At 35.8% G+C, this 20,698-nt stretch overlaps 2 protein-coding genes across 2 annotated transcripts; both read right to left on the bottom strand.

The window, feature by feature from the left end:
* Nucleotides 1–4,669: 4,669 nt before the first annotated feature.
* On the bottom strand, nt 4,670–7,489 carry LOC145607228 (uncharacterized). The gene has a single exon (XM_081662951.1). The coding sequence runs from the start codon at nt 7,487–7,489 to the stop codon at nt 4,670–4,672; it is 2,820 nt and encodes a 939-aa protein (XP_081519077.1).
* Nucleotides 7,490–7,672: 183 nt separating this feature from the next.
* LOC145607227 (uncharacterized) lies at nt 7,673–8,824 on the bottom strand. Its single transcript, XM_081662950.1, has one exon. It carries the CDS (start codon nt 8,822–8,824, stop codon nt 7,673–7,675), a length of 1,152 nt encoding a protein of 383 aa, XP_081519076.1.
* Nucleotides 8,825–20,698: the final 11,874 nt, after the last annotated feature.

Raw genomic sequence — 20,698 nt, 5'->3', positions numbered from 1 at the left:
TCCTCCTCTAACCCCAAAAACCGGCAGTCACCCCTAAACCACCAATCGACCATTCACCTAACCCCCAGAACACCCAGCCACCGACACAACTATCGCTCCATTCGCAACCCGCACCGCAGCGACGAGACCCTCCCAAAACCACCAACCACGATAAGCAAGCAATTCGTCCTCCAATAATCACCCCTCCTTTCCCTCCTTCGCCGGAAAATCGAAAAAACCTTATTAGTTGGGCAGTTTCGCTAGCGGATCTAGGCGAAAAAGAGGATAAGGGGGGAGGTTAGGGTGGTTTCGCGAGCGAGGTGGTTGTTTTCGGTGGAGTGGAAGGGGGTAATGGAGGTTCTGGCGAGGTGGGGTAGTGGAATCTGGTTGGGCTAGGGGGATGGTGGTGGCTGGAATGGAGGAGAGGGGTTTTTTTTTTCAGTTTTTTTAATTTTAATTTTAATTTTTAATTTTAATTTTTTTTTTGAACCGCTTATGTGATGCCACGTGTCAATGCAACCTGTTACATTAGGTTGATGACCGGCTGGGTCTGCTATAGGAAAACTGGGTGCATAGTTGGGATTATTGTAGAATAAACAATAATTGGGATTATTGTAGGTAAATCGCCCATAGTTGGGATTATTAAAGTGTATTTTTCCCAATAAAAATTATATGAACCATAATAAAATTCCTTTTCAATAATCCAAACATAATTAAACAATTAATTTGATTAAACATTCTCTCTATCATGCCATAAATAAATATGTAGTCCATATAATCATGCCAAAATATAATTTTCCAATCCATAGATCATCACAAATAATTCATGCTTCACAATTCAATCACCAATACCAATAATTCACAATTCAATACATGAACCTTAGCATGATACTACTTGTAATTGATTGAAATTAAGCCTAGCATGATTCTACATCATCAAAATATGCTAAGTACGCGAACGTACCTCAATTAAGCCCATAAAGTGGCCGAAAAATACTACAACAATTCCCGAATCAAGTCTCCTACAATAAGGGACAATAATACTAAATTAATTACTCTTGTATACACAATTTCCAGCAACTTAAACTCACTTTAAACTATTTAGAATAATCTGAAAATTATTTAAAAACCCCTAATTAAACTCCTTTTTAATAGGTTATCACACCCTTTTATTAAAATCACAATTATACTACTTTAAATAAAATTCCAGCAATTTAAACTAATCAAAAACCCCTTTAAAACTTCATCAGAATATATTTTCATACTTAAATTATCCATAGAAAAATTAAATTATCTCTTACCCTTTAAACTCAAGGATAAAATTTTAAAAAAACTTCGTTAAAAATCAAAAACTGCCCGAAAATCATACTTAGAGGCTGAATTTGGCCACGAGAGGGTGGTTAGTGTAGGTTTGGGCTTCATAAAAATAAAAAAACTTAGATGATAAAAGAGTTGGCTCAAATATAAAAATAGGATGGTTGGGTTTATAATGAAGATGGGCTACATTTGGATTAAATACTTGTTGACCCAAATATAAATACTTGCTTTAGCTATAATCCAATAATTAAAATAGTTTGACCCAAAATATATTTTATAATTAATTAAATAAATAAGTAATTTATAAAATACATTAAAAATACGGGGTATTACAATAAATTAGATGAAGTAGAGCGAAAGTTAGCGAAGTAGATGATGGCGACACTCAAGAGGTAGCTGGTTGCTCGAACTTCATCTTGCATGTCCCTTCCTTGTGGCTGAAATTTGAGTTCAAGGTATAAATTTCTGAAATTTCTTAATTGAATATTTTGTTGTTGCATTTTGGTAAATTAATTTGAAGTTTTTACTGCTATCTTTGGGTATTCGTACTTGTGGCCATGGAACATGGAATTACTTTATCTTTGAGTTCGAATTTCAGGGTTTTTTCCCTTAAATTTTACTGCGATAATGCTATACCTTGTTAGGCTATGTTTAGTCGAATTGTAGTTGTTTTTTGCTCGAATTAAATGGGGAAAAAATGTTGTAATTTTCTGGTGTATATTGTGCTCGAAATTTGGGGTGTTTTTGCTCGAATTTAATGGGTTTCTATTAGCAGTAATTAATTTATTTGTTTTTTTTTAATTATTGAAACTTAGTTATACTGAATATTGTTGGTTTTTTGGGGGAAATTTCATAGAAATGCAATTATTTAGTTCTTTGTATTTACGAATAATATTTCCGAATCTTGTTTTTTTGAGTGCTGTTGTGATTCGACATAGCCTTTGTAAACCGTGTGTCTTGTATTATTTAGTTCTTTAGGGAGGAGGGAATGTGGGTGTTAAGGGAGTCCAATGTGGGTGTTAATAAGGTCCATCTGCCTGAAACATTTTAAGCTTGGTTACATGGTCTAGGCGTCTGTAATGTGATATAGTTTGTTACTATATGATAAATGTTTGCCATTTCAATTCTTGTTCACCTCTGTAATGTGATCATCCTGATTGTGTGGTTTTGAAGAGTTATTATTGTCTATTTGTGTGCGAAATGAATTCATTCGGATTAAATTCAGTTATTTTGCTAATTACTTAATAAGATAGCCTGTAATATTGTGTTGTTAGTCCTAGCCTTTTGATTATCCCTGTAATGTGGATTGTAGTTTGTTTTTCCTGCGGTTTTTATTGGTGATTTTTGTGATTCTTCTATTTTATCTATATTTAGGTCCTTAGTTGATTTCACTTGGCCACCATATTTTTCCCTGTCTTGTTGGCCGTCTTTGTGTAGGTACTATCATGCTATTTAATCCTTCTACCAAGCTTTTAAGTTGTAAAGCAATTCCATCGGCTCCAAAGGATGCATCTAGTGCGCCACATCTTCTTGTCGACCAAAATGGGCAATCTTCTAAATCTGGAGCCACAATTAATCAGGTAACATATATTATTTTCAACTATACTTCTGTCTAGCTTTTGTTTTGCTACTCACCTGGTTGAAATGTTGCTGTTGTTCATGTATTTTTCTGATGCCCATTGTTGCTTTATTGCATTTATTGCTGTATATGGTTGATGCTTTTGTTTGCTACTGCTTTCTAATTGAAATGGACTGGCTTTCTACCTGGATCAATCACTGAATACACATACAAGGATGTGGCAGAAAGCATTCTTGATTTCTACCTGGATACTTGCTTGCACTGCCCATTACAATACTTATACTAAGGATTACTAGTGGTCTTAGTAGACCTTAGGAAGATTACATGTGGTACTTTACTAATATGGAAAAACCATAAATGAACAAAGATAAAGTTGATTGCCCTCTTTCTTTCCCTTCTTAATTAAGTTTGTCAATGTAAGGGAATGCTTCCCATGCTCCTTTGCTGCTGCTTTGTCTTGGATGTTTGCTGACTGCCCTTGAATGTGGTTGAATTCTTTCACTCTCTTACTCCTCCTTGAGTACACCAAAAGAGGTGTTTGACCGGTTTGACTTCGGCTCATGAACAAGTCCATGACAATATAAAAGATAACAGTTCACAAGATAGCATTAGGCTATCACTCTCTTAATGAAATTTGTCTTCTAGTTCATTTGATTTTCTGCTTTTCTTTTCTTACTCCAAAATGTTGAGTTGACTCTCGGTGTTGATCCTTGAAACTTCCTTAAAATGGTGTCCAGTTTTCTCCTTGGATGGAGGTCTGATCCTCTTGTCCTGCCTTGGTCTGTGCTGCTATTGAGTGTGGGTTATGGTGCCTCTACCTGGTGTACACAACCAACAGTTGCCGCTGAGTCATCAAATTACTGTTGTATGTTGCTGTTGTTGATTTTCATGCTTTTTATAGGCTTCTGTATCTCTAAATTATCAATCAATTAGGACATGATTCTTGAGTTAGATCTTGGAACTGCTGGTCAAATTAAGTGTATCTTGGAAAAACTATAGTTTATTTGGACCTTAACCATATTTATAATTTCCCTTGCTAACTTTTAATAGGATTACTTCTCTTGATTTAATTTCTTTCATTTTTTGTTTAATTGTTCATCAATTTTTTAAAATTGTTGATATAGATTTTGAATTTGTACTGAATTATGCCTTTGGTTAGCTACTTATTGATAAAATGTTGTAAAGGATCCAATTTATGTTTGTTGATTGCTTTGTTTGTTCCGTTCCGTTGTTGATTTGGCTGACAGTTGGAGAACTTAGATGATGTTGTCTTTGGACTACATATTCAGTTAATTTATGTGCATGTACTAGCATTGGGACCTTTTTCCGATTATATATTATTGTCTTAAAGAAAGTATAGAATAAGGTCTTATATAATTTGTCAAAAGCAATAGTTTGTTATTGTCTAATACATTTGTTGTGCTTAATGAGTTTTCTGGATTCACTTGTAATATTTTATTTTATTATACGTGTAGGTGCATGGCGAGCTAAATGGAGATGAGGGTGATCACTAGTCATCTAACAAATGGTGCATATATGTTGGCGACTCTTATTCTATTAAGTTTAAGTTTGTGAAGATATGGAAAATCCGGCTTATATATATATGTGTTGAAATTTGTATTTTGGACGATTAAATTAACTATATAACTTTTATTTATTAGTAGAATATGTCATACCAAAAACAAACAAGTAATATTTTGTAATGTACATATTTATTTATTTTATTTTATTTTATTTTTTTTTTTTTTTTTGACAACAGCAGAAAGAAAGGAAATCAACAAGGTAAAAAATAAATTAAAAAACATCAAAAACAAACGAGTTAGCAAAGCTGCTAGCATTGGCCCGACATTGATTCGCTATATGGTGGGGAAGAGTAACTTCTGTTCTGTCAACTTTAAGGATGATGCAGTGCTGAAAGGTGCTACCGATCCTCATAATTTCTTTCATGTTCCAAAGAAGTTGAATATCCGAAGCCTTCTTATTCCTTAAGGCCATGACTAAGAGAGCAGAGTCACTTAAAAGTTTAATAGATCTATACCCATTTTCACTAGCCCACCTTAACGCAAAAAGACATGCCCGAAACTCGGCCTGTAAAGCAGAAGAAGCAATTCCTGAATGACCACCAGCCACCCTTTCACCCAAAGTACGAAGCTCTATTGACCAACCAATCCCACAGTGCTTACTCTGTTTATGCCAAGAACCATCAACTCTAATAGTAGTTAGAGAAATAGTATCATTGATAACTAAGGTATGATGCGTCATTCCCAGGGAAGCTTGTAAAAAACCCGGAGGAGGAGAAAAGGCAATATTAGTAGCGGGGGCAGAGCTTTGGAATCTAGAATCCTCCTTGGTGAAATCAAGAAGTAACTGAGATGCCTCTTTGAGGTTTTGAAAGAGACATCTTAGGTAGCCATTATCATTCTGAAAAACACGCTTGTTCCTTGTCAACCAAATAGCCCATAAAGTAATCACAAAGGTGTGAATACGTTGGCTATGAATACCATCCTGACTATAGAAGAGCAGGATATGACTTCGGATCCAATTCTTAAGAGAAGTGGGTCCGGTAGGTTTTATGCAGTGCAGTATGTGGCAATTATCCCAAGCATACCGAGCTATAGAACACTCAAGGAAGAGGTGAAACCCATTTTCTTCCTTTTCTCCACAGTAGTCACATAAAGAATCAGTGACAATTCCCCGAGTTCGAAGGTTGGCTTTGACTGGAAACGCGTTAACAGCAAGTTTCCATAAAAAAATACGCCACTTGGGAGGAATATGTAGATGCCATATAAATCTGAAGAAGTCAAGATCTTCCTTTCTATGGGGGGGCTCGGACCGACCAGCCATATTAGCAAGAAAGGCATAACCTGTTTTAACCGTGTAAGAGCCTGCTTTATGCAAAGGCCAATATAAGAAATCTTCTTCATCCTCTGCAGGGAGATCAATGGTTAGGATTTCCTGTGCACTATCCCATTCAAACCTTTCTCTGATGAGACTCACATTCCAGGAGCGAAGAGGAGAGATAAAGTCCTTGACTTTCCATAAAGAACTCTGTCTTAGGTTTTGGTTGGAGTTGACAACAGGAACTTTATTGTTAACCCAGGGGAAACTGGAGGCCAGGACACTATCCCCAGAACCTATTTTCCACGCAAAACCTGCTCTCATCTTTATAGAGAGGGAGTGAAAAGTTTTCCTAACCCAGGAAAAAGACATAGGAGGAGGTCTGCGCAAATCAGCAGACGGGCATAGAATACAATCAGACTTCGCATTATAAATTTGGGCAGCCAGCAGTTGAGGATTAGTATGCATTTTAAGGATATTCTTAAACAAGAGTGCATCATTATAAGTGGCCGTAGCGCGGATGCCAAGACCTCCCATGCCTTTCGGAAGCTGAATTTGATGCCTGTTAACCCAGTGGATACCTTTCTCTCCACTTTTAGCCCACCAAAACCTGGTGAAAAGGGAATCTAGTTTGTTGCAGATGGAGATTGGGAGCTTGCAAGACTTCATTACATGAGCCACCATACCCAATAGAACAGAGTTAATAAGGATGAGTTTGGCATTATCCGAAAGCTTACAATGAGCCCAAGAAACTATTTTCTTTTTAACTCGTTCAACAAGGTCCACAAAAAAAGGACCTTTTTTCCCAGAGATGTCAATAGGTACTCCCAGATGCTTCCCCATATTGCTAATGATAGGAACTCGAAGGGTGGATTTGTACAAATTAGCCATTTCTGGAGAGACAGACGGGCTAAATTTAACAAAGGATTTAGCAAAGTTAATCTGTTGACCAGAAGCTTTCCCAAATCTAGCAAGTATGTCTGCTATTGTTGCACAAGAATCTTGAGAGCATTTAAAGAAAAACATAGCATCATCCGCAAAAAATAAATGGGAGATAGAGGGGGCTCGTCTAGAAATTTTAATTCCACTAAGGCAGTTAATATCTTCAGCTAGCAGAAGCATCCGAGATAGCACATCCATACAAAACAAAAATAGGTATGGGGATAGAGGGTCCCCTTGTCTTAGACCACAAGTAGGGGTGAAGGAATCAGAGGTCCTTCCATTGATAAGAGCTCTTAAGGTAACCGTAGAAATACACTGAGAGATCCATTGGATCCAGACCGAAGGAAACCCGTAAGCTTGAAGAACTTTAAGCAAAAAGAGCCAATTAACCCTATCATAAGCCTTGGACATATCAACTTTCAGAGCTGCAAAATGAGATATCCGACTTCTAGAGTTGATGAAATGTAAAAGTTCCTGAGCCATGAAGGTGTTATCCTCCATGTGTCTTCCCGGAATGAAGGCATGCTGAAAGTCCGTAATCAATAGAGGAAGAATTAGCTTTAAGCGAGAGACAAGACATTTGGCAATACACTTATAAATTGTATTGCAAAGGCTTATTGGCCGAAATTGTGAGGCCAACTCCGGAGTATCCACTTTAGGTATCATGACCAAAAGAGTTGAATTCAACTCTTGAAGAAGAAACCCCGTAGCAAAAAAATGTTGGACACTCTTAGTTACTGTAAAACCCACCGTTTCCCAATTTGAGTGAAAGAATTCAGAGATACAACCATCAGGACCCGGAGATTTCGAGCCTTTTAAGTCAAAAATTGCCATCCTGATTTCTTCAGCCGAAAAAGGTAAGCATAAAGCTTCACATTGAGAGGAAGAGAGAGAAGGAAAGTGAAGTTGGCGAAGGACCAAGTCAATATGTTCAGCTTGGTCGGGATCAACAAAGGGTTCAAAAACGTCTTTTAAAGAGCTCACAATGAGAGTGGAAACTTGTGAGTGGCCCTCTACCTACAAGTTTTCCTCCGTTCTAAGAGTGATGATTTCACTCCTAGCCTTTCGAAGTTTAACCTTATTGAAAAGCCGTTTAGAAGGAATATCTCCTTCTTTTAGCCAGTCACATTTAACCCGTTGTCGCCAATATTGGAAGTCCAGTTTACATTGTGGAATGACGGAATTAACACGATCAAGATAAGTATAGGCATCATTGATAGAGGAAACATTCTTACCAAGAGTATCCAAATCATTGGAGATTTTCCTCCAATTAATACCCCATAATTTCTTATGATTAAGACACCATTTTTGAAGAGCACTTCGGATTTTCCTCAACTTCCGAACTAAACAATAAGGATAGGAGCCACGAACATTATTCACATTCCATTCCGTGTTGATGATGTTTTTCACTTCCGAAAGACCCAAACACCAAAGCTCGAGTTGATACGGCCGATTTGAGAGAGTGATTGTTGGATCCGAATCATAAAGAATGGTCGCATGATCAGAGACTAGTATAGGCTCATGGACTATACGCCCATTAGGAAAATCCTCAAACCAATCCGGAGTGACATAGCCCCTATCCAACCTTTCCAAAATCAAGTCCGAGTTAAGTATATTATTAGTCCAAGTGTATCTAGGTCCCGAGAAGGGAACATCAAGAACCTCATTAGCAAATCTCCAATCAATGAAATCATCCACTCCTCTAATTGAGGTGTTCCCTCCCAATTTATCTTCCAAAAATTCTAATTGGTTAAAATCACCCATTAAAAGACATTTTGGGTAATTTTGGATAATAAAGGAAAGTTCATGCCAAACTAAGATCCTATATTCAAGAGACGGGGCACCATAAACAAAAGCTACATGCTTAATTTCATCATTAGGATCCACAATCTTACAAAGGATGACATTGTTAGAGGAGAAAATACAAGTCACCAAAGAGCTAAACCAAACAAAAACCATAAGACCACCCCTAGTACCTAAAGCATCAACTCCAAAAGAGGTAGTAGGGGAAAACAAATCAAGTAAGGGTCTAGCTACATCTACATCAACTTTAGTTTCCGAAAGAAATAAAAACATAGGTTTTTTAGTAGTAACAAGCCACACAAGATAAGGACGAGTAGGGGCGTGTGGATCGTTGAGTCCCCTACAATTCCAAGAAACACACTTCATAAAGACATCGGGTGCTGAACCGATGCAGCAACCTCATCAAATGGGACTATCTCAGGGCAAACTAACTGTTGGTTGGGTTCCCAATCCATTCCCATAGCAGAATTTGTCGAATGAGCAGTGAGAGAAGCAATTCTCAATTTTTTCATAGTACTTGACCTTGTAGAGTCCAAAGAAGAGGAGGGAGATGGTAATTTGCGCTTTCTTGCTCGATCTAAGATGTCGGCATCCACCTTCAATCCCCACTGACGAGCCATATCTTCATCAGATATTGCTTTTGAACGGAAAACACGCTGCCCAGGACCATTGTTGCGCCATAGAGAAAAAGCCCCCTTATCCGACCACCTGTTTAAGGTTTTCAGGCGGTTTCTTTCACCCCACCTGAGATCCGAGAAGCTTGCCCTTATATTGGTGCCTCCCTCAGATTGAATAGCGCAACCAATAGCAACTGAGTGCTCAGAATCAGAGCTGATAACATGAATTTGTGGCGGTTCTTGCCGCGGAGAATTGAAGAGATCATCGACCCTAATAGCAGCCACCGGCGACACCGGCGTATTAGGAGGGTCAAATTCAGTCAGAGGTAAGTTTGGAAGTCCACCACCAAAAGTTGACGGAGAGTAAGGAAGAAAGGGGGGTTGCGAAGCTCGTTGCCATGGATGAACACGAGAACCCGAAAGCCGCAAAGAACGAGCTAATTGTTTCCCTGCTTGAATAAAACAGTTAGCAACATTTGTAATTTCATTATCAGAAGGAGAATTAAGAGTGACAGTAGGTTCCGGCATCAAATTCAAAAGTTGTAAAGAAGGCTGAGGCAAGCTCGACGGCGGTGGTGTCGCAATGGAGAGGCTAGGCAGAGCCGCCTTGCCCTCAGCCCCTCTTCGTCGGTAGAAGAGGGTTGGCTTTGAAGATGATTCTCCAACTTCGAATTTCGAAGTTTTAGGACACAAAATAGGTGCCCTGTTCACCAAATTGACATGAGACAGAGGAGGGGCTGAACTTGGAGAGATGATTTGGTTCAAATTCAACGAGAGATCCGTTGCTTGACCCACCACACGAGGGCTTTCACCTGAAGAAACATTCACAGTAGAAGAAAGCAAGTTCACAGAAGAAACACGAGAAGAGAAAGGTTGTACCACACGAGATAATTCATTAGAGAATTTGGGAGATGCACTGTCATTGGTACGAGCAGCAGGATAGAATTGAGCATAGGGGTCTCTACCCAGACCCAGACGCGTACCTGGTGGAGAAACTGCTCTGCAAGCAGGTCCACCGCCGCGCTCAGAGGAGTCAGAGAGGTTGTTTGAACCCGTATAATACCTAGCTGATCCTCCACTTCCACCAGAGTAATCACTAGAGTCCTCCGAGTCAGAGCCAGCATCACCACTTAGATTACGATCCTCCATAGGAACATCCTCTGGTTCCTCAGGTCGAACCAGATTAGCTTCGGAATTTCTATATCTCTCCCTGTTAGGTAAGCCACGAATGAGATTAGAGTAATAGTTGGAGCCACGAGGACCATATAAGACTTTCATCCCCTGCCTCTCAATAGCAGCAACACGGCTTTTCAGCCTTCGTGCTGCTACTTCCTCTGCAATACGGCACTTTGACTCCGAATGCCCTGCAAAACCACAGTTTGTACAAAAACGAAAGATACCCTCGTATCGAAAGTGAACCCAGATAATCCGGTCACCTTCTAGAGGAACAAAGCATCCAGGGATAAGAGGTTGTGAAAGATCAATAATCATCTTAACACGCATGTCAGCAGAAGGAGGTAATCCCTCACCCTTGAATTCAAATTCTTGAATATAACCAACATGAGAAAGAATTTGAGTAGCCCATTCACGAGTAAGATAAAGAAAAGGAAGGCCGTGAATCCTTACCCATAAACAAGATGAGTTAAAATTGATGAGTTGAGGGCTAAAGGAACGATGATACCTCCTGAAGTTAATAATCCTTCCATTGAAAATAGCAGATTGCAGACGAATAATCCCTGCAAGATCTGAAACATTGTAACATTCAAATAGATAATAAACACCAGAATTATGCACTTTAATAAAACCCCTCCTCCTCCACTTTTGATTAACAATATGTTGGATATAAGCAGCAGGAGGGGGATTTGCTCCAACAAATCTTCCAATAACACACTGATTGAAGTTTATGGGGCCTAAGAATGAGAAATTCTGGGGGGGTTCAGCTATCCCACCCATTCGAAGACATTTTTTGGGGTGTGATTCATCCCTATGGTTAGGGTGTCGATACGGAGGGGAAGCCATAAGAAAGAAAAGAAGAAGAGGAAGATGAGCAGATTGGTGAAGAACAGCAAGAAATTGGGAGCAATTTATAAGTGCCTTGGCTGGAGAAACAAAGGTGCATGCGAGCCAAGTGGCAAAAAATTGAGATTGAATGGGTTAACTTGTTTGAATAAATGCAATGATTTGTAAACTTTGCTGACAGGAGATGAGAATAGAAGAGTGAAGATGCAGATTATTTGTGATTGGTTGTTCAATTATCAAAGAGGAGGTGAAGAGTTTTGCAAATCTTAAAACTGACAGGGGGATAGAATAAGCAGCTGATTGGTTGCATGGGGGAGTAGAAGACAAGAAGAAATCAAAGTTCTAATGAAGAACAAGAAACCCACAAGTTTAGTGAGAGAAGCTTAGAAAGGAGGTTTAAATTACATATAATGTACATATTTAGCATTACAATTATTATATATAAATTTAATGATATGTTGTTTTTATTATTAGTATATTTAATGATATGTTGTTTTTACATATATATATATATATTTATATATATACATCTTCCATTCCAAAAAAAAAAAAAAAAAAAAAAAAAAAAATTATACCGTTGCAGTAGGTGCGATTTCATCATAATTATTACTCAGTAATTTATTGCCACGGATAATTTATGCCGTTGTATCAGCTATTGATCTATCGCGACGGATCATAGCTTTCGTGGCATTAGGTGTCGGATACCGTTGCATTAGACCTACTGCAACGCCAGCAGATGCCACGGTACGCTGTCGTTGCATTAGGCCTAATGCCACGGATTTTGATACCTGATGCAACGGATTTGGGGGTTACAATAGGTCAAAAATGTAGTAGTGACGTGTCATTTTAAGAAACAAACAAAAATTAAAATAACCCATTGAATCGGTAACCGGTATTTGGGACTGAAGAAAAAGAACTCCCTCAAAAGTTCGGATTATTCCAGTATAATCTAAAGTTGGGATTATTCTACCAAAATTGATGAAAGTTGGGATTATTTTTTCTAATTTTTCCTTATTTAACTGTTTCTAGTAGTTAAATGAGTTTGGTTGATATTTTTGGGGAAAATTAGAGTATTATTAGATGTTTTTGTATAGTATTTATGAAGGTTACATTTAATTTAAATTATTAACGGATGTTTGCAAAAGTGTTTATAAAAGTGTTTATCAACTTTGATTTTTTAATATATGATGCGATAAAAGTCCTTATGTAATTATGGAGTAAATATGTAGAGTACATGACATTGTAAAACATAGGTACAGAAAAACAATACAAGTACCTTACAGGAATGAAAAATTCTACTATGGTCCACTTTATTTGGACCATCGCTATACTAAATTATCATTGGTTGATTTTTTATTTATTTTTTTACCTTGGTCAAACCTTATTTTTAGTTATTTCCTTTTTTAATTCTTTTTTTATTTTCCAAAATTTAATTACTGAATTTACGAAAATCATTTTAATTACATTTTCGAAATTTGATTATTAAAATCAGATTTTAATAAAATTTAAAAAAAACGATTAAATTAAAAAAATCAAAATAAAAAAATTGTTCATCAATGTTCTTTATAGTTCATCAATGTTTTTCAAGTTTTTTCATTCATGGATGAAATTAAACACACACGTATGATCTATGTCCATTAAATTCACTCGCGCATCAAAAACGAATAACAATATGGACCGATTTTAAAAGCAAATGCGAAATTTTAAGATATCAAAAAGTTATAGTAGTTGCGAATTTGGGCAGCGATTTAAATCCCTAAATAATAGGTTTGGATTGTACTAAATCAGTCAACGTTTGCAAAAACGGTGATTTTATGGAATCGAAATAATAATTTTTAAGTTTTACGATAATCGGGGTTTTTCATGAACATCTGAAAAAGAAATCTATCTCATCATTATTTTATCGAAACCTTGTTTGATCCAAAAAAACGGAAATCGAAATTGAAATCTTGTTTGTGTAAAATGTTTTACCCAAATTAAGGATAGCACATTACCTCTTATGAAAATTGTAATTATTAAAATCATATGACATTAAGTTCTTTTGGACATTATCAATAACTGATTTATAATTCATTAATATCTTGTTATCTTCTTTAATTGGTAATCTACATACGTTCTTCAAGATAATCTAATAAGAAAACGTATGATTTTTCTTCGTAACGCTGTATGATAAAAGAAAAGGAGACCAAATTACAAATCGTATTTGTGTATAAGGAATTTACCCACATACGGATAGGACATTACCTATGATATACATTTTAAATATTAAACGATTATAACCATATGTTATAGAAATAACCAATTATTTTAAAGTACTTTACAACCTTTGCAAAATATTTGTAGATAAACATGTACAAAAATTAAAATGAATCTATTTTAATGATTACATATAAAAAAAATATATGATGGAATCAATATCTTTTAAGATATCTTTTAACATTAGAAATATTAATTAAAAAACATTTCAATCACCAATTAAAATAAGGATAGTTTCCTAATTTCTTATCTTATTATTATTGTATAGAAGATTTTAAAATCAGTATAATTTTCAAATTTCAAAAGATTATATTATAATATTTTCTAAATATTAGAATATATATCTTACTGATTCTGTCGACATATACTATGACTTTGTAAAATTATTGATTTGTATCACGCCTAGAATTATGGTAATATACATCTTTAATAATGCAATAAACATTGAATGTTTGATAGACAATCGTGTAAAATGAATTTTAAAAAGGATAAAATTTGGTAAATAGAATATTAATAAATCTTAGGATAATAGCTGATTTACTTTCCCTCAAATTTTAGATTTTCCTAAGATTTTGTTATTTCGTCACGCAATTTGGTTAATAGAATATTAACAAAATCTTAGGATGAAAACTTACGTACTTTCCCTCAAAAAAAGATAAAATTAGGAAAATACCATAATTTAATTAGGTTTATGATTTTAAATCTATCTTATTTTCTTTAAGGAAACACTTAAAGTCTTTCTTTTCTAAACTAAAATCTGATTTTCAATTTTTATTAATTTTTTTTAATTTTTTTGACATGCTTATCGTAAAATAAAATCAAAATGTTGGTTGCCCTCAACTCCACGTCAAAAAAATCATGAAGTTGGAATTTTTACAATATCCAAAATACATATGGTCATTCGTCAAACTCAAAAAACTTTCTTTTTTAGGTAATAACCAAAGTTTACATAAGTTAAAACCTGAACTATAAACAGATCACGAAATTCCCACTTGTGTTCTACGTATCAAACAAGTTTTATGAGAAGAAAATTAAAAAAAAATTGCGTCTTCTTCCTCTAATCGATTTGCTCATTACATATCTTTGTATCCTAAAATTGCGTCTTCATCCTTTGATCTATTTGCTCATTATATAGGTTTGGACATTAATTTTTGTTGTTTGGTTTGTGTAATTTGATTTTTTTTTTTTTTTTTTTTTTTTTGAGGAAGTGTAATTTGAAATTTAAACCATATTTCTATAAGGTAAAAAAAAAAATCATATATGTAAAGCAATCAAAATTGAAATTTAGATTAACAATGGAATGTGTTAGATTTAAGATCTATTTTAAAGAATATTGCCTATATGATGGCGGTTGATTGCTTATTTTTAGGAAATATTGTTACAAAATGATACATAAGTTATCCCATAAAAATTTTCATCCAAATCTTTTTCAAATATTCTATTATAATTTATAACGTACTATTTATGAAATAAATCAATGATATACAATAGTGTTGTTATCAGTTATTTTTTATGACACATAAAATATAGATTATAAATTAAAAATGAAACTAAACTAATCAAAAAAAGATACTCGTAGAGTCGTAGTACTAACCATTGGGTAAAAACTAGATACAAAAAATCACATTTAACATGTAACGCTATTTTGACAAATTGGAAAAGAATATTTTCGATTATCATTTAATGTAACTAAAATACATACGTGTATATTTGAAGCATGATAAGTCCTAATTATAAGGAATACAACCAGCAATAGTATCATGTATTTAGCCTAAATATAAGGGGTTGAATGATGGCTTTCCTAATTTATAAATACAAAAATATATTTAATAAATATAACAATTTGTCATTGTATTCTTTCAAAAAAAAAAAAAAAGTTTGCCATGTAGTTGCTCATCTCCATGTTTTTTTTTTCATTTGGTTATTATATGGGATTCGTCCAATATTTGGATATGACATTACTTAAATATTCAGAATTCGTCTCATCAATCTCCTTAATTATTGTAAAATTATAGTAATAACAGAAGACGGTTCATTATTTTAATTAATAAAGGTGGTTTGATTAAGAGTTAATTTAATTTTGAGGAATATCCGTACAGAAATCAAACCACAATAGCTGATATATAAGTGATCATTGATACCAAACTTGATATATGTACATTGTGACTTGGCTAGTGAATGAGGATTGAGGGCCACGATCCTATTTGCTATCAATTAAGAAAAATATTAAGATATTAATGCATGCACAGTATGAACTAATAATTAATTAGCAATGTCCAAAATAACATATATTCGTAGACCAAATAAACAATAATATTGCGTTTTATAGGTAATGTCCTATTAGCATTTGGGTTAATGCCTTATACACAAACAGAATTGAAAACTATATCTTTTTTTTTCGGAGCAAACAAGTATTCCAAAACAAAAAACGTTATCTTCTCCAATTTGCTCACAAACCCAGATTTCGAAAAATTGTCATTTTTAAAAAAAAAAAATTTCGCATACATATAATGACCGATTTTGCATCCCTTGTTTGCAATTATATCTAATTAACACTTATTATTTTAGGATTAAAAACAATCTCAGATTCATACATGAATCCAAATTTCGGATGAACTCTTCACATATAATATGTAAATTGATGCATATTTTCAATTTTCATTGATGTGTGAGTGTATTTACGGGACAAAGATTACCATAATGGTGGTTAATCTCATCCATGGATGAACAAACTTGAAGACAATGATGAATAATGAAGAACATTGATGAACAATTTTTTGATTTTGATTTTTTTAATTTAATGTTATTTTTTTATTTAATTAAAACTTATTTTAATAAATAAATTTCGAAAATCATAAAATAATTTTCAGAAATTTAGTAATTATATTTTGAAAAATAAAAATTGAATTAAAAAAAAAATACTAAAAATAGTGTTTGACCAAGGTTAAAAAAAATTAAAAATTCGGCTAATGATAATTCAGTATAGTGATGGTCCAAATAAAGTGGACCATAGTAGAAACATCCGGAATGAAATCAATATTGTATAGGTACCCTAAAATGAACAAATACAAATATTATTTACGTTATACATATATATTGTGTATTCGGTATTCAAAAAAAAATATTAAAAAAAAAAATAAACAAGAGACCAGTTGTCTCTCCTAGCAGGTCTCTGAAATTAACTTAAGTAACCTGTTGGGATGGGAAAGATAACATATCTATAATCTATTTGCCTTCATGATTGTTTCGGTCTGGATCTGATTCCCCAAGAACTCGGACCCGAGATCCTGATACTCCTATCGGCAAATTGAGAACCTACACAATGAGAAGAAGTTAGCTAACCCCGGGGTAATCCGAGGATAACTACTCCGATGATAAAGTCAGAAAGTGTTTTAGAAAGGAAGATAAGTATGAGAGAGAAAGTAGAGAGAGAGAGAGATCAAGAGTGTAATTAATATTCTCATTAATGAGGTCTTACCTACTATTTATAATGGTTCCTCTTGACAGGTGGCTCTCATCCATGCAAAGCTTCTTGAGCCAAGTGTCAAGCTTCTGTTGCCACGTGCTGAATTCCGACAGGCCGATATGTCTACTTTCTGGTACATATCAGCACCTTTTCGCAATTACTCAAGGTTTGATAACGCGTTTCTTCAAGATATCGGCCTTGCCTACATATCATCCCATACAATGATTGTACAATATTGTTACGACCAAAGGGACCTGTTATCTCATTTAAAAGGTATCTTGTTGCTAAGAGCTTGTTCAATAAAGAAGTTCTCTTAAGTGAGCTAGAGACCTCATCTCTATTTTAACAGGTCTCTTTGCCCAATTTTGTAATACTAGTAATTATATGTTACCTTTACTCGTACTATTTATTTTACCGCTGGTTCCTATGTCAAAATCAACCAAACCCTTCTTTCAAAAAAAAAAAAAAAAAAATCAACCAAACCCTATGATACATTGATACACGAGCTTTCTTTATGGATTTCATAACACCTTGACAAACCTGTGTTAATAAAATAATGAGTTCTACTCCAGGTCTAAATAGTCTAATGCTGAGCTTCTAATACCTACGTCTGCTCTGTATAATCTTCAACAAAGTAATCAACAATTTCGTGATCGGGCGGCATATTTAGGTGAAGGCAGTAGAAGAAGATGATGATGATGGATGAAGAAGATGACATGAGGAGGAAGAAGGAAGAAGACAAAGATAGCCTTCACAATATTGTATAATGACCAATTCACCCCCTTAATAAACATAACATCACATGTGTTATCAAGGTGAGAAACATCATATTTTACTAGGGTGTATGGTCACTCATCATGTAGTCATACATATTAATTGATGTAGAACTTGTGTGTAAGGTAGGTGAGTGAAAAAAAACTATCAATATTACAAACTTGATCAACTTTCCTATGTAAATGTATTCTACACTCGGGGTCATCATCGGATCCCCTTATGGTACTCCTTAGGACTATTGAAGCGTTCATTAAAAATCAAGAAAATTTTGGACTTTTATACAGTAATTGATTAAAGCTACTTTTGCGATAAATATACTTGAGTCGTTGAATAATCTTCTTTTTTGTGCGAACTAGACACCTAGACGGGTGGTCCACATACCTGACTGATTGGCTGGAACAAGTTTGTTTAGATATATTTTGTTGGCTTATTAGCTCCTATTGGCACTATTGCTAGTTGATTGCCTTGATAATAATGCCTATGTATATAAGTATATAACATAGTCCTTAATAATGATAAGGATAAGTACTAAGCTACTCATCCATTAAATAATAATTGCAACTTTGAAATATTTTATATCTTACAAATAATATCTCAAATTTGCAACTAATATTTAACGGAGGTAGTAAAATTGAGTTTTCCCCCTTATTACCTTGTGAATTTTTCTTATAGATTGAAGTAATATTTTGGTATACAAAGTTTTATGGGCAACAACTCATAAGGTATCTGTTTCTGGAAAGCAGAGTTGTTCCTGGGAGTCTTAGAGTATTCCTCGGGGTTACGGTAATAATGTCAAGATGTCTTAAGGCAAAAGTCCTAATAGTGTCCGAATTGCCCTCCTCTATGCCTTGCTGTCCGAGAGCTAGGCCAGCAAAAGAGAGAGAAGGTTAGCTGTCCCGAGGGTGTGACCCGAAAAGCCCCTCCGATGCTTAAGTCAGCGATCGTACTTTAGAGAGAGAAAGTAGAGAGAGAATTTGAGAATTAGGAAAAAGTTACCATTGCTAATGATTGGAGAGCTATTTATTGATGTACTTTCTGGTGGCAGAAGTTGTACTTAGTTGGATAGATTAGGGGTAAATCCGTACTTGGTGCTGACTAATGATGGGCTGGATAATGGAGGGGTATTTTCGTAATTCCAGGTCAATGGGCTTAGGACAATGGACTTAGCCCAAACATTTAGCCCCACGTGTGATGTGGGAATGAGATCACATGGAGTTCGGATATCATGTGGAATAAAAATAAGAGAGACTGTCTGATATACCAGAGAGAATCCCGAGGTGCTAAAACGAGCCCCAAGCGACTTGCAAGGTGAAACCCAGCCCCAAGCAATGAATTAAGAGTACTTTAACTCATATGATTGAGCAGTTTAGGGGGCTAAGCCTGATGAGGGCTTAGGCACAACTAACAATTTTTCCCTTTTTAGAATTTTTCCTCAGCTCCATGTATTTTGCTGAAGGCATGTCTTATCTCCATCTCCCCTACCTTTAGAGCTTTTTGAGATAAGCTGATGATGATTTAATGCTAATTAAGCTTGTAATTAAGCTTTAATCCTTTAATGGTGATATTCTGGGCTCAAGTATTACTTGAGGCTTAACTGAACCAGGGTTTTGAGGAGTTGCCATCTCCTTAGCTTGGAACATATGAACTCCCACTACACCTTCATTTGTTTCTCACTCGTCACTTGCCTTAGAGAAAATCTCAAAAATCCTCTCCAATTTTTCCCAAGAGTTCTTGAGAGTTTGAGTGTTCAAGTCACATCAATCGGTGTTCATCCAAGTTCATCAAGATCTTCAAGAGGTATGTGAATTTCCCAATTTTTGATCCGTTTTTGCTAGATCCGAAGGCCTGCTTCATGTTTTTGTACTTGAAAAATCTGAATTTCGAATTTTGGCTGAGTGTGAATTTCGAATTTCGAATTTTCGGGTTTGTGTCTGAAATTTTTTCTGAAGTCCTGAATTTCGTGAATTGGTCTTAGGGGTAGGCATGCTTGAACCTTGAGCATCTATATTTGACTTAACCCTGGGGTAGAATCGGCTATGCCCAGCCGAAAATGAGGATTTTAGTATGAAAATTTCGAATTTTTGAGGGTATACAAAGCTGAAATCCGGGGTTTTTTGCCTGGGAATTCTCTGAATTTTTGATTTAATTTTGAATTTTGGCTTGCATATGTACGAAATTTGCGTTGAATTAGCTTAACCCTGGGGTAAAACGGCCATACCCAGCCGAAATTGATGGTTTTCATAGGCAATTTCTCCGAATTTCTGGGGTTTGGATGTGTGGACTAATGTGTTTGAATTTCGGCTTTTAACAGCTGACTGGGGGTATTTCGGTTGGGATAAGGTCGAGATTTGTGTGGGTTTAGTTGGTGAAGTGAGCTAAGGTGAGAGAGTTGTGAGGGCTGTCCGAAGCACACGCCTAGCTCTCGGATTTGGGTAGGCTCGTTCTTGCATTGTGATTTTGTGAGATAGGACACAAGGCATGCCGAGGGATGTGAAAGCTGAGGGCTTGGTTTAAGTATGCCCAGCTCTCGGATCTGAATTAACGGGATGAGAGAGAGTAAGGGAGAGGGGAGATAGGTACCCCGAGTTTGCTTAGGCCGAGAGAGATAACTAATGTGTGAGGCAACGTCGAGGGTGTGTAGTACTCAGATCTTCTTTCTTTACCCCTAGCTGAGGGAGGAGTGACAGGGCCAGAACTTGGCTTTTATTTTAAGATGTAACCCAGGGGTGAGAGAGCGTATGCCGGAGAGAGAGATGTTGAGGGGATGAAGATGTGCCGAGGGGGTCATGACCCTGCCGAGGGGGTGCTAGGTGCGTTTTCGAGGTATCGCAGCGGGAGAGAGAGAGAGAAAGTGCCGAAGGGGTATAGTAGTGCTGGGGTGAGGAAACCCGAGGGATCCGAGGGGTTTTATCTTAGGATTTGCGGAGATTTTAGTATTACCCCGGGGTGAAGTAGGTGTGAGATGCTGGTTACCCCGAAGGATTCGTGCTATGCCGAAGGGGTGTGTGTGCGGGTAGCCTAGGTGAGGCACGAGAGAGGTGAGAAATTAATTTTTACCCCGGGGTAAGGGATGAGAGAGATGAAAACATTTGGTTTGTACTTAGAATT

Source organism: Chenopodium album, chromosome 23, assembly GCF_948465745.1.
Source record: "Chenopodium album chromosome 23, dcCheAlbu1.1, whole genome shotgun sequence".
Lineage (NCBI taxonomy): Eukaryota > Viridiplantae > Streptophyta > Magnoliopsida > Caryophyllales > Amaranthaceae > Chenopodium > Chenopodium album.
Note: the sequence above shows the minus strand (reverse complement) of the source record. Positions and strands in the feature narration are given on the sequence as shown.

Coding starts and splice junctions, on each gene's coding strand:
- LOC145607228 (XM_081662951.1), bottom strand. CDS start 7,489: ATGGCAATTTTTGACTTAAAAGGCTCGAAATCTCCGGGTCCTGATGGT.
- LOC145607227 (XM_081662950.1), bottom strand. CDS start 8,824: ATGAAGTGTGTTTCTTGGAATTGTAGGGGACTCAACGATCCACACGCC.